At 38.9% G+C, this 13,524-nt stretch overlaps 1 protein-coding gene across 5 annotated transcripts in view; it reads right to left on the reverse strand.

Annotated features, from left to right (window-relative positions):
* Window positions 1-13,524, reverse strand: part of OSBPL8 (oxysterol binding protein like 8) — a 210,935-nt gene that overhangs the window by 43,324 nt on the left and 154,087 nt on the right. For all 5 annotated transcript variants that reach the window (XM_088452555.1, XM_088452553.1, XM_088452557.1 and 2 more), the window contains 4 exons: window positions 7,479-7,549; window positions 6,962-7,042; window positions 1,476-1,577; window positions 84-287 (listed from right to left, as the gene is read on the reverse strand). In XM_088452555.1, the coding sequence (XP_088308681.1) occupies window positions 84-287; window positions 1,476-1,577; window positions 6,962-7,042; window positions 7,479-7,549 (458 nt within the window). The remainder of the gene's footprint in view (window positions 1-83; window positions 288-1,475; window positions 1,578-6,961; window positions 7,043-7,478; window positions 7,550-13,524) is intronic.

Below are 13,524 nucleotides of genomic sequence, written 5' to 3' on the forward strand. Positions count from 1 at the left end.
CCTCCAGCCCCCCCCCCTAGTTGTGGCCCTGACTTGAGTTAACAGCGTCTTACAAATAGAATACTGTAGCCACCTCTGCTTACCTTAACAGCCCAAATTGATTGCTCCAATGGGTGGAAGAGTTTGAAGCAGAATCCATCCTTCTTAGACGGCCTCTCAATGATCTCACATGCATTCAGCAGAACTGTGCCTACCCACTGCCCATTTTTTGGAGTTTTGTAGATTAAAAGCACCCCTGGTTTTAACACACACCAGAGTTTCGTCCAGCTTTTTAAGGTTCCTCGAATCTACATGAAAGTATACGTTAACAAAATATGAAGATAAATAATGCCAGTTCAAACCACCCACCCTAAAATAATGATATAAGGATATTTGAAAAAAAAAAAAGTAGCCTAATCTCAAAGCAGCTGAGGTTTCTGCAGCGTGCCTTCATTAAAAATAATATGATGATATAAATTATGCACATTCCATAGTAACCACCATCTCCCAAACTACTGCAACTGAAACTAACACATGGATGCAGGTATGGTCTGTATAATTTAGGTTCATTTAACAGAATGTTGGGGCACCATGTATTCCTCATGTAGTTTTGAGTATCTGTGCACCTCAAGCTGACAGCATGAAACAGCTATTCTTTCTGGGTTACCAGCTGGATTATGTAAGCAGGGTTTCACAATGGTGCTATCTGGAGAAGTGTAGTTTAGATAAATCCATGATCTAACCATAAATGTATAGTAACTCAGTCTGAGATGAATCCGTGCTATCAACGTTGTCACCAATATGGATAAACAGCACAGCCCAAATTTGGTTTTACTAGCTAAAGGTATCAAAACATAACATTGGTAGAGTCACATTAAGCAAGTAAAGCACTGCTGGTACTCCCATTATTTTGTACACAACGAGAGTTGCAGGTTTCTGTTGAACAACTTATGAGTAAATAAGCTATACTTACTAAAGATTATTTTTCTTTTGAAAACTCTACGGCAACAATTACAATGGGTCGTTTCCCTTCTAAGCTAGGTAGAGACAGGTAGGTGAATTGTTTCTCTAACTGGCCAGTCCTGGTCTGGTGCCTATTTAATAACAATATGCTGGCATGCACAGAAATACTGGCATCCATCTAGGAGAGCACTATTCCACTTTTCCAGCCAGATTTGCTCCGGGTGGTAGACTGGTGTCCTTAGCCAACAGCATTAGAAGGTTCACCACCAGGATTAAAGAAAAGGTTAAACAAATTATCAGGCCTACCCATGTTAGAAACAAAAATATGGAATGGGGAATAAGTAGGAGCTGCATTAGATAGTATCCAGGGGCATTTATCATCTACCTATCTGTCTAACTTAGAAGGGATGCTAGTCATTGTAAGAGCCTTCATGGAGGATTGAAGAGGAAACGTAATTTCTGATACCATTGTTTCTAAACCATAGTTACTTAATAGGATCATCATTCTAGGTAGTCAATAAAGTTTGTCTCACCTTCAGCCAATCTGACATGACAATAACTGATGGGTCTGTGATTGTGCTGAGCAATTCTTTAGTGGCCCTCTTCTTCTCCTCCCTGTAATTTTTTTTTTGAACCTGAAAGGGTAGCAGAGACAAACATGTTAAACAAGGGCAAAGAACAAAGGTTTTCATGTAAAACACACTATGCATTTCTAGTCTGTTTACTATGATCTTGGGCAATCAACTTTAACAATGGCAGTGTTTAAGACACCAGTAAAAGAATTGTTAACTGCTGAAAAATACCATTACGTAACACCTTGGAAAATATTTTTCAGAACTCAATAGCTATACTATAGTCACTCAATAAAATTATATAAAATAATCAGATTCCTTGCAATTTACTAAAATCGCAGTCCTTTTTCAAGTTTATTCCATATCAATGGTGAATGCAACTGTGGAGATACGAACTGCAATTATGGAACAAGCAACCCCTTTGCCTAACATATCTACAATATATAATAACCTGTGTATAACTGGAATAATGTGGCTCTATATTTAAGTATAAGAGAAACATCAAGTAAGACAATGAGTCTCATTTGTCAAAACTCCGCTAGTAAGCAAAATTCCACCCAACTAGCACCCCTGGCTGCTGTCGGATACAATTATTATGGATTGGTGGGGACTCGCATAACCGAAGACTTCTCAGAAAACACAGCATGCATAATAAAAGAGAATATAAATCCCAGTGTAATACACTCCCAAGACTGCATTTCTCGGAAAGACTACCAGAGCAATACATAAACTAAAGCCAGCTGTGGTGTATTTACCTACTTTTACTGGCTAAACTACTAAACTAAAGATATCCAATGAGATAAAACAACAAGGTAATGGCGAATGAGTATGTAGTATAATAGGTGGAGAGGAACACTTAACATTTAAAAGGTTCTTGGACTACTTCATTTCCACACCTAATGATAAATGACACTTATGTCTCAGAGTGGCAAAGGTTCTTAATGTTATTTAACAACAATTTCATTTATTGCAATTAAGTATATTAACCCATATACAAATGTTGTAAGTAAAGTAACTATACTAAGCATTTCCCAGTTTCCTTTCTTATTCACCATATCCCTCAAATTTGGTATGCAGTCATACAGGTGACACAAGAATGTCGAAATTGGAAAAATGTTCACATGGACAAAATGTAGACATATGACATGGACAAAATGTAGACATACGACATGGACAAAATGTAGACATATGACATGGACATGACATGTTGACATCATGAAAATGTCGACAATAGCGTTAGGGGTTAGACATAGCTTAAAACTGAATTGTCAACATTGTGACCATGTTGACATTTCATCAGTGTCCACATGCTGAATAAATCGACATATCTGTCGACATTATGGCCAAGTCAGCATTTTTATTGAACATTACAAATGCAGAGATGATCACTGCTGACCTAACCCCTCCAATTCATTATGAAATCTAATGCAAAGAAGTAAAAAACAAAAAAAACAAAAAGAAGTTACATGCATGAACCCATTGCACTGCCCCTTACTATTGGAGGACGCTTTTTCCATCCTTAAAGTATAATTCGGCAGCTTCTACATTACCACCAATGCCCCTCCCCTGCACCACAGCCCTACCTGTCACATGCAGTCCTGACCTTACACAATGCCATGAGAGGACAGTACTCTTATCACCTGAAACAATCTGTGCAGCTGATGAACGGCTACAGGTTGCTCTGCACAGTTTTCAGTGAAGTGAATGTGAACAGAAAACAGTGGTCAGTCATGCAAATCCTGACAAGAAGGGAAGACTTGCTCTACAGAAGATGACATCAGTTCTATGTGGGTGGAGGAATCCAGTGTTCTTCCCAAGATTCACTTCTTGGGCGGTACACCTCTTAAAAAAAATTCACCTGGCTCCTGGCACTGTGACGCGGCCAAAATGAAAGTCGCGCTGAACTGACTATTCATACAGATCTGTGTAGCGCGACTTATTGTTCGCATCACAGTGCCCTGCGGCGTCAGTCTGGAGGGCAGAGCAGATCCTTTCCCTAGTGTAAAAGGATGGGCGTGCGGTTGACTGTTGGAACAGTCGTCGGTGAACAGTGAAATTATTGGACTGCCTGCGCCCACTCTCTGGCTATTAGTCCAGCTGCAAGTGGGGCAGTATCTGAGCAGTGTTGCCATCTGTGTCCATCCACAAGTGGGGCTGGTTATGTGTGTCCAGATGGCAAGTGTACAGTTTCTGGGGAGTTATAAAGATTGAGAAGAATGAGGAAGAAAGAAGAACTCTCTAGTTGGGGTCACTCTTTGCTGATACTAGATTGATAATTAAAAAAAATAGCATTTATTGGATATGCATTAAAATATCTGCCAAAAACAAATACAGATCCTAAATCGCACAATTAACAATCAATATTGGACAAAACAAAACACAATACTAAACACTAATATAGGAAGCAATGTGAAATATGAGTCAGTGGAGTGACTTCAGGAGAAAGGGTTATATATTCAACAAATATGGTCATATGGAAAAGACCACTAAATGAGCCCCCCTCGAGATGTCAATCCAATCAATATAATGTTAATAGTATTGTGATCATACACAGAAAAAGTAAGTTTCATGAAAATAAAATTCCATGACGTATCACAGCAACAAACCACATATAATATAATAAATCTCAAAATTACAAAAATTGTCAAAAATTGTTTGATATCATCAGATATTGGTAGAGAACTCTCAATGTGTATATCTTCAGGTTAATCAGATAGAGAAATAGTAAGTCTATCATATATGAAAAAAATGAAAATCCATAAAAAAGAGAGGAAACAATAATAAACTTGTGTAACAGACTATGTGTCCACCGATTGCCGTATATAAATTATTACAGGTACCACAGAAAATGAGATTACAGAATAAGTGTGAAAATATAGATAAGATATACCCTTTGTATGGTGTCAAGGCAACAGCTGCTGCCTGTCATTATGTACCCAGTGAATGACACGTGAGCGTGTTGTCAGACTTACCCAAGGGTATAGAAAAGTGTATTGAGCATCTACTGTTAAGTCTGATGTGAAAAAGGAACCTGATGTGTAAATAGTGCAGGAACCTATTCAGATCTAGCCTTAATGAGAGTGCCCATAGTAAAAAGTATATTGTAGTAAATATGTGACATAAGGTCAGGTAAAGGCCACAGTATGTGATCGTCCCCAATGCTGCTGCTACTCACATGTCATATGCGTGTAGTCGGATCCGACTGAGGAAGCAGCACGTGAAACGCGCGTCTCGGATCAGGTGCACTCCCGCTGTGTACAGGCGGTATCTCACAGCACTACACGCTGAGGACTCCGGTGATGGCAGACTTCTGTTCACCCCATGCCGATTCTCACTAGAGCGATCAGGTACCACACTATTTTTCATTTCCAGGCGCACATATAGACCATTTGTGTTATGTGTGAGTGATTAGCCCTGCACTACCCCAGAGGCAACCAGAGCATAACTTACCTTACATGGACTACAGTGCTGCCAATATTTAACTTTCTTCTTACCACAGTATACGATCCTAGGCTTCTCACTACTCACCACTGCCCATATGACATGTGAGTAGCAGCAGCATTGGGGACGATCACATACTGTGGCCTTTACCTGACCTTATGTCACATATTTACTATAATATACTTTTTACTATGGGCACTCATTAAGGCTAGATCTGAATAGGTTCCTGCACTATTTACACATCAGGTTCCTTTTTCACATCAGACTTAACAGTAGATGCTCAATACACTTTTCTATACCCTTGGGTAAGTCTGACAACACGCTCACGTGTCATTCACTGGGTACATAATGACAGGCAGCAGCTGTTGCCTTGACACCATACAAAGGGTATATCTTATCTATATTTTCACACTTATTCTGTAATCTCATTTTCTGTGGTACCTGTAATAATTTATATACGGCAATCGGTGGACACAGTCTGTTACACAAGTTTATTATTGTTTCCTCTCTTTTTTATGGATTTTCATTTTTTTCATATATGATAGACTTACTATTTCTCTATCTGATTAACCTGAAGATATACACATTGAGAGTTCTCTACCAATATCTGATGATATCAAACAATTTTTGACAATTTTTGTAATTTTGAGATTTATTATATTATATGTGGTTTGTTGCTGTGATACGTCATGGAATTTTATTTTCATGAAACTTACTTTTTCTGTGTATGATCACAATACTATTAACATTATATTGATTGGATTGACATCTCGAGGGGGGCTCATTTAGTGGTCTTTTCCATATGACCATATTTGTTGAATATATAACCCTTTCTCCTGAAGTCACTCCACTGACTCATATTTCACATTGCTTCCTATATTAGTGTTTAGTATTGTGTTTTGTTTTGTCCAATATTGATTGTTAATTGTGCGATTTAGGATCTGTATTTGTTTTTGGCAGATATTTTAATACATATCCAATAAATGCTATTTTTTTTTAATTATCAATCTAGTATTAGCAAAGAGTGACCCCAACTAGAGAGTTCTTCTTTCTTCCTCATTCTTCTCATTAATTCATACTCTCAGGGGAGCACCTCCACATAACTAACAATAATTTGTATACCCCTATTGGATAGTGGGTTTAATTGTTTCTTATGATTGTGGATCTGTCAATATTTATATCTACATACCAGTGACCTCTTTATCCTGTGCTCATTGAACTTCTCCAATTCCCTTTTCCTGGTTTTTATTATTGAGTTATAAAGATTATCTACTCTAAAACGAATTAGAACCTGTTTAAGGAATGGAATGAAATGCACTAAATAATCTGATGCCGATTACACTAGATGGCCCATATCATGTAGACTTTGATTGTGAAAAAGCTGCAGATAACTGAGCCTCTAAAATTTATATATAAAATGTTAATTTCGAGTTATAATCAACATAAAGGTCAGGATTTCAACATTTCATAATTACGAAGGCCCACAGCCGGCTACTTCTTGATGCCACCAGACTGGAAACATTTTCTGGGGAGAACACTGGGATTCCATCCTCTATTAAGATCTAACTGTAGGCTACAGGATGCCTTTATAAAAGCCAAAATGGAAAGTCAAAGTAAAAGAAAAACTACCTTTCAAAAGCATTATTTAATTTTAGACGTCCTTTAAAAACAAGATTAAGAATACGCCTCCAAGTGATTAAAGTACCTCTACAAATCATTCTAAAAACATCAATCTAGGATCAGTAGACCGATATACATCACATTCTAAATAGTAGCAATCACAAATAACTCCCCTAGAAACATTATATTAATAGTGTACCTATCTAGAATACTGCCAATAAATAGCAAATCTGCAGTTGTTCGGTAATGAGCTTCCAACTGGACAACTAATGTATTTTATAACCAACAGTGATTTTAGGTTACTGCCAGCAAGATACACAGATTTCAGTGAGAAATCAGTCCGGTTGCAAACCACTGTATTTTATTATGGGTAACAAATAATTTACCTTAAGAGACTCCTTTTTTGTAAGTTTGCTGGAGGCGGCAGCAATGTCCTTTTCAGAGCCATTATATAATTTAGACTCCGACTACAAATAATAAAATAGACAGGGGGCACAAGAAAACAAACATGGGGGAAGAAAGATAAAAGGTTCATCATAATTTGCATTTAACTAAATATAAACAATTGAGTACATAGTATAAAGCAAGTTCTACCCTTTAAAGGATATCCAGCAGCATTAAAATTTTATTATTCAATTTTCCCATTCAAAAACCTAGAATATTTCTGCATACACTTATTCACACTTGCCTAGAGCTCCCTGCCCTGCATGTGACACTTACCATCTGAGAATCCACCTTGTTCTATAATAAACTGTTTTATCCCGTTTATTAGAGAATGGATTTTGGTTTTTCCTGCACTCTAACAAAATAGTTCATGCGTTATATGTTGCAAGGTCAGTCTGTCTAAGTTACCCTAATTGACTAGTAAAGTCAGCCAGCAGAAGTGGGCATGAAAAGGCTTACCTTGCTCTTGGACATTGAGTGTGAAGAATCTTCTTTGCTTTGCAAGACTTCATCCTTTCCTCTGTCAAAGCCTAGAGTGCAAAATAGAGATGTTGAACTACTCCAACTTTTTAATGATTTTTCATCTTCAAGTATAAAAACAGAATAACTCCAGCGGTTACATTAAACAACAGGTTTCCTGTTATTTTTAATCTTTATAGGGTGTCACAGCACATGGGGAGGGGATAATGGCAATAGCGAGTACTGGAAGAATACATGAGGAAAGAGGGCCATGCTTGTGAGAGCACACAAACTATAGCAGAGGAGGGTAAGGGTGAAACGGTGAGAGGAGTCAGTGTGCTAGGACAGAAAGTGCTGGCATAGAATGCAAACTTAAGAAGCTTTAGTAAAGAAGTAGATTGTGAGAGCGCGACTGAGGCTTTGCAGAGAGATGAAAACTCTGGTAGGGATTAGGGAGCAGTGCAGGTAAAGATCCTGGAGGCGAGTGTGGGAATATTAGTTGGGAAGAGAGGCAGCGGTCATTGGCAGAACAAAGTGGATGGGCAAGAATGTGAAGCGAGAGAGTCTATGAAAAAAGAGGTTATCATAGTTTACATGAGAGATGACCTGAGAATGCATAAGGGTCCTTGGTGCCACCAGGGAAAGGAAGGGACTAATCCTGGAGACATTTTGTAGGGAAAGCTAAATGAATGGGGGATTTGAAGGAGAGGACAGAGAAGAGGACAACACAAACTTGTGGGACAGAAGAGATTATAATGTTATTAATGGATTGTGAAAAGGAGGAAGGAGTGGAAACTCGGGAAACTGGGAAGACAATCAGGTCAGTCTTACACATATGAAGTGTAAGAAAGTGCTGGGATATCCATGAGAAAATGGCAGAATGCCAGCAATAAACATTAGTATGAAGAGAGGGGGGGAAAGGTCAGGGGAGTAGAGATACTGTAGATATAAGTATAATCACCATAGAGATTATATTGGCCTCATTTAACAACGAGTTTATCACTGAAAACGAGTGATAAATTTCACTGTGTATGATAAATGATGCTCCAGGCAATCAGCTCCCAGCTGTCATTTTTCTAACCGATGAAAGTTAGGAGCTGATTGGCTGGAGCACCATTTATCATACACAGTGACATTTATTACTCGTTTTGCGTGATAAACTCGTTGATAAATGAGGAGAAAATATAATGTGCTCAATCCTATTAGGTGCGAGTTTGCAAAAGCGATGCCTGCACCTGAGAAATGCGAGATCCAATTAGAAATGCCAATTTGCGGTAGTCGGAGCGAGGGTGCGTGACTTCTCTGCAAAATGCAACCTGGGAGAAGTGCATGAATAAGTAGAGAAACCATCCTGGATCCCAAAAAAGTGGCTACTGAGATACTAGGGCCACATAGAACGTTGTTCGTGGCCATAACGACAGTACCGGAGGGTTTTGAAAACGGCGTCTAATGGATGAGTTTTGCACTTTTATCAATGGTGAAATGATAGCAAGAGTTTTCAGCAAATTAATTTCTTTCCAGCAATTTGAGGTCCAGAAAAATGTTTTCAGTGTTACTATAAGTTGAAATAAACACTTACCTTGCATCTGCAAGTTCTAAAAACTCTCTACCATCAATACAACACTATGCACCCTTCCTGCATCATTTACACCTACATGTATCTGTCCCACATTATCTAACCCACTATTGAGCTTTTTAGCAAAATTCACCTGAACACAGACAGGTCTTTATTGGCGAAATCATAATCCCTCCAAGCGCCTCCCAGTGTTATCCTCTGTAGTACACTTAAAATGGCTGCCTCACATTGATCCTTTGCAGGTAGGATGAAAAAGGCTTGGAACAGATGACCCAAAATGACTGCCTCACCTTTGTTTAATACACATAATTTGTGTATTTTATGAAAATGTAAACCTCTGTATTATGTTCATACTAACCGTAAAGTGCCTTGTGTCCTACTGGAGAGAAACGCTATATAAATAAAATTATTGGGAATGTGTACCACTGGTTCTGCACAGGGTCCCGACATTTTTACCTGAAAATAAAAATGTTCCCTCCATTTTCACCTGCTCAGGGGGCGGAGCACAAAAAAACAAAAAAACTGTGCACAGGACTTAACTCGAACCTAATTGGATTGACCCCAAAGAGGAAAAAGAGGGCCAAGAACAGAGCCATGAGGCACACCAGCTGGTAGCCAGGAGTGGTGTATAATACAAGATTCCTTATAATATATTGGATTGCAAAGTGCCTACTGCATGCTGACCAAAACATAAAGACACCTATAGCAGTAAAGTCTGTCCTTATTTGCTTTTGTATCAAGTGAGTTTACAAGGAGATTTAGACCTTAAAAATATTGCCTTTAAAGCTGGGTACACACTAGACAATGTGTGTACCCAGCGACGGCAGATGCAACTATACGATATATCGGGCGGTCCGTACACTGCACGATCTGGTGTGCGACCGTCCGATATATCGTTCCTCCTCTGCAACCAGATCCTTAAGGGGCATGCACACTAGACAATAAAATTGAACGATATGAACAATAATGATATATCATTTATATTAATTCAATGTGTATGCACCAAACAACCAACGATGCATGATCCGACGGATTGTTAACGATGTTTGCTGTCATGCAAACAGACAGGCCAATCTGACGATATCGTCTGAAAGTGCCTGTTCATGAACGTGGCAGGATCAAGTCACTGAACGATATCGTTCAGTCTGTACACATAATATCTTTCAGCACACTGTCTAGTGTGTATGCCCCTATAGTTTTGGCTGCCAGATTTTCAGATTGGCCTGTGCTGCAGGCAGATCTGAAGATGGGACGAACGATGCGCGGTAGCACACAACAGTGCGTACACACTGGACGAGGAGGACGATTTGTCATTCAGATTCGTCCCAAAACAACAAATCGTCCAATGTTGTCTAATGTGTACACAGCTTAAGGGTTAATTTTGCCTCTAGATCTAGTGAACCATACATAGAGAATTTGTTTTCGTCTCAATTGCCAGGAGACACTCTGGGAATTGGCAGCAATGGTGAAACCCAGGTGTCAGCAAAGCAGGCAGAAGGATACAAACATATATTAAGAAAATTACCTCTCCTGCGAAAAGACAAATTAAAACACAAATTTCACATAACTGCACAACATTAAGTGCACAACATCACAATGACTGTCATTCTAGACTTACATGTTTAAAACAACCAGCATATGTATTACAACAAGTCAATACAAGTTATGTACCTGGCAAAAATACAGTATACAGTCAGGAGCATAAATATTGGGACATTGACAGAATTTTCATATTTTGGCCTCTATTCACCACCACAATGGCTTTGAACTGAAACAAACAAGATGTGCTTTAACTGCAGACTTTCAGATTTAATTCGAGGGTAATTACATCCAAATCAGGTGAACGGTGTAGGAATTACAACGGTTTCTATATGTGCCTCCCACTTTTTAAGGGGCCAAAAAGTAATGGGACAAACTAAACAATCCTAAATCTAACTTTCACTTTTTAATACTTTGTTGCAAATCCTTTGCAGGCAATTACAGCCTGAAGTCTGTAACGCATAGACATCACCAGACGCTGGGTTTCATCCCTGGTGATGCTCTGCCAGGCTTCTACTGCAAATGTCTTCAGTTCCTGCTTGTTCTTGGGGCATTTTCCCTTCAGTTTTGTCTTCATCAAGTGAAATGCATGCTCAATTGGATTCAGGTCAGGGGATTGACTTGGCCATTGCATAACATTCCACTTTTTAGCCTTAAAAAAACTCTTTGGTTGCTTTTGCAGTATGCTTCGGGTCATTGTCCATCTGCACTGTGAAGCGCCGTCCAATGAGTTCTGAAGCATTTGACTGAATATGAGCATATAATATTGCCCGAAACACTTCAGAATTCATTCTGCTGCTTTTGTCAGCAGTCACATCATAAATAAATACAAGGGAACCAGTTCCATTGGCAGCCATACATGCCCACGCCATGACACTACCACTACCATGCTTCACTGATGAGGTGGTATGTTTTGGATCATGAGCAGTTCCTTTCCTTCTCCATACTCTTCTCTTCCCATCACTCTGGTACAAGTTGATCTTTGTCTCATCTGTCCATAGGATGTTGTTCCAGAACTGTAATGGCTTTTTTAGATGTTGTTTGACAAACTCTAATCTGGTCTTCCTGTTTTTGTGGCTCACCAATGGTTTACATCTTATGGTGAACCCTCTATAGTCACTCTTGTGAAGTCTTCTCTTGATTGTTGAATTTGACACACATACACCTACCTCCTGGAGAGTGTTCTTGATTTGGCCAACTGTTGTGAAGGGGTTTTTCTTCACCAGGGAAATAATTCTTCTGTCATCCACCACAGTTGTTTTCCGTGGTCTTCCGGGTTTTTTGGTGTTGCTGAGCTCTCCGATGCGTTCTTTCTTTTTAAGAACGTTCCAAACAGTTGATTTGGCCACACCTAATGTTTTTGCTATCTCTCTGATGGGTTTGTTTTGATTTTTCAGCCTAATGATGGCTTGCTTCACTGATAGTGACAGCTCTTTGGATCTCATATTGAGAGTCGACAGCAACTGATCCCAAATGCAAATGTCACACCTAGAATCAACTCCAGACCTTTTACCTGCTTAATTGATGAAATAATGAGGGAATAGCCCACAACTGTCCATGAAATAGCTTTTGAGTTGATAGTCCCATTACTTTTGGCCCCTTAAAAAGTGGGAGGCACATATAGAAACAGTCGTAATTCCTACACCGTTCACCTGATTTGGATGTAATTACCCTCAAATTAAATCTGAAAGTCTGCAGTTAAATCACATCTTGTTTGTTTCATTTCAAAGTCATTGTGGTGGTGAATAGAGGCCAAAATATGAAAATTCTGTCAATGTCCCAATATTTATGCACCTGACTGTATATCACTGTTAAATTATTTGTAAAAAATGTCCTAATCGTGAGTGTCCACTCACGATCAAGATGCTGATGCACTTTCCCACTGGTCGTACATCGCATCGTCAGATCTTGCCTGCTGCAGGCAAGATCTGAAAATCTCAGTCACGATGCATTGGAATAGTCAGGATGCATGATAGATCGTGGGCCAATTTGAATAGCTTTTAACATCAAATCGTGCCCACAACTGCTGGGGAGCTGCCGGGGGAGAAATCGGACACAAGATCGGATCGTGATCAGATCGCCTAGTGTTTAGGCAACTTAAATTATTAAATATGCAAGTATAAATTTACCTGGGATTAGAAACCCCCCCCAAAACAAACGTTTTCCTTGCGCAATCCAATGCTAAATGGCTGAAGCCAGCACACTAAAGTTTGGGTTGTGATATACCATAACAGTGGGCACCCCAGCTTAGACAATTTATCCCAATACACACCTGAAATTGGTTACTGGGAGTATTGGCCTATGAAAGACTATGGCTAACATTTAATAATCTCATTATTTAATTGAAATAAGCAGATCAACACTGTTCTATCTGCAGATTAATGCAACAAGCAAATCTATAGTGCTTCATTCATCAGCAGCTTTACAGTACAAACATTTATCTTCAAAAACTTTGTCCTAAGAAAGGAGGAATGTACAGCACTGTACCCAATGACATTAGTTACACACATTTTATGACTGCTTTTACTGGCATTTGATTGGTTTCAGTAATGTTTCAGTATATGGATCACATCTGGTTCTATTGATAGGACCACAAACAAAATGAGGACTTCCACAGTAAGCTTCACATGCTAGTAAAACATGGACAATGCATACACACACAACTACATACATAACTGAGCAAGCAAAAAAAATATTGGCAACTTGAATTACAAAATATCATTATAAAACACCCAAAACTTTAGTATTAATAAACAGCATGCAAGTAAAAAACATGAAGAATACAAGTTCATCATTTGTCTAACATAAAAGAGATTACATTTGTAATATAAAGTGTCCGCATCGTGTAAACCCTGCATATAAAAGCACTTAATGCACTATATTCCTTATGTGTAAACGGTGTGTAGCCTATGCTCTAATTCCATCAGATTA

This window comes from Taudactylus pleione, unplaced genomic scaffold, assembly GCF_031769625.1.
Source record: "Taudactylus pleione unplaced genomic scaffold, aTauple2 ptg000038l, whole genome shotgun sequence".
NCBI lineage: Eukaryota > Metazoa > Chordata > Amphibia > Anura > Myobatrachidae > Taudactylus > Taudactylus pleione.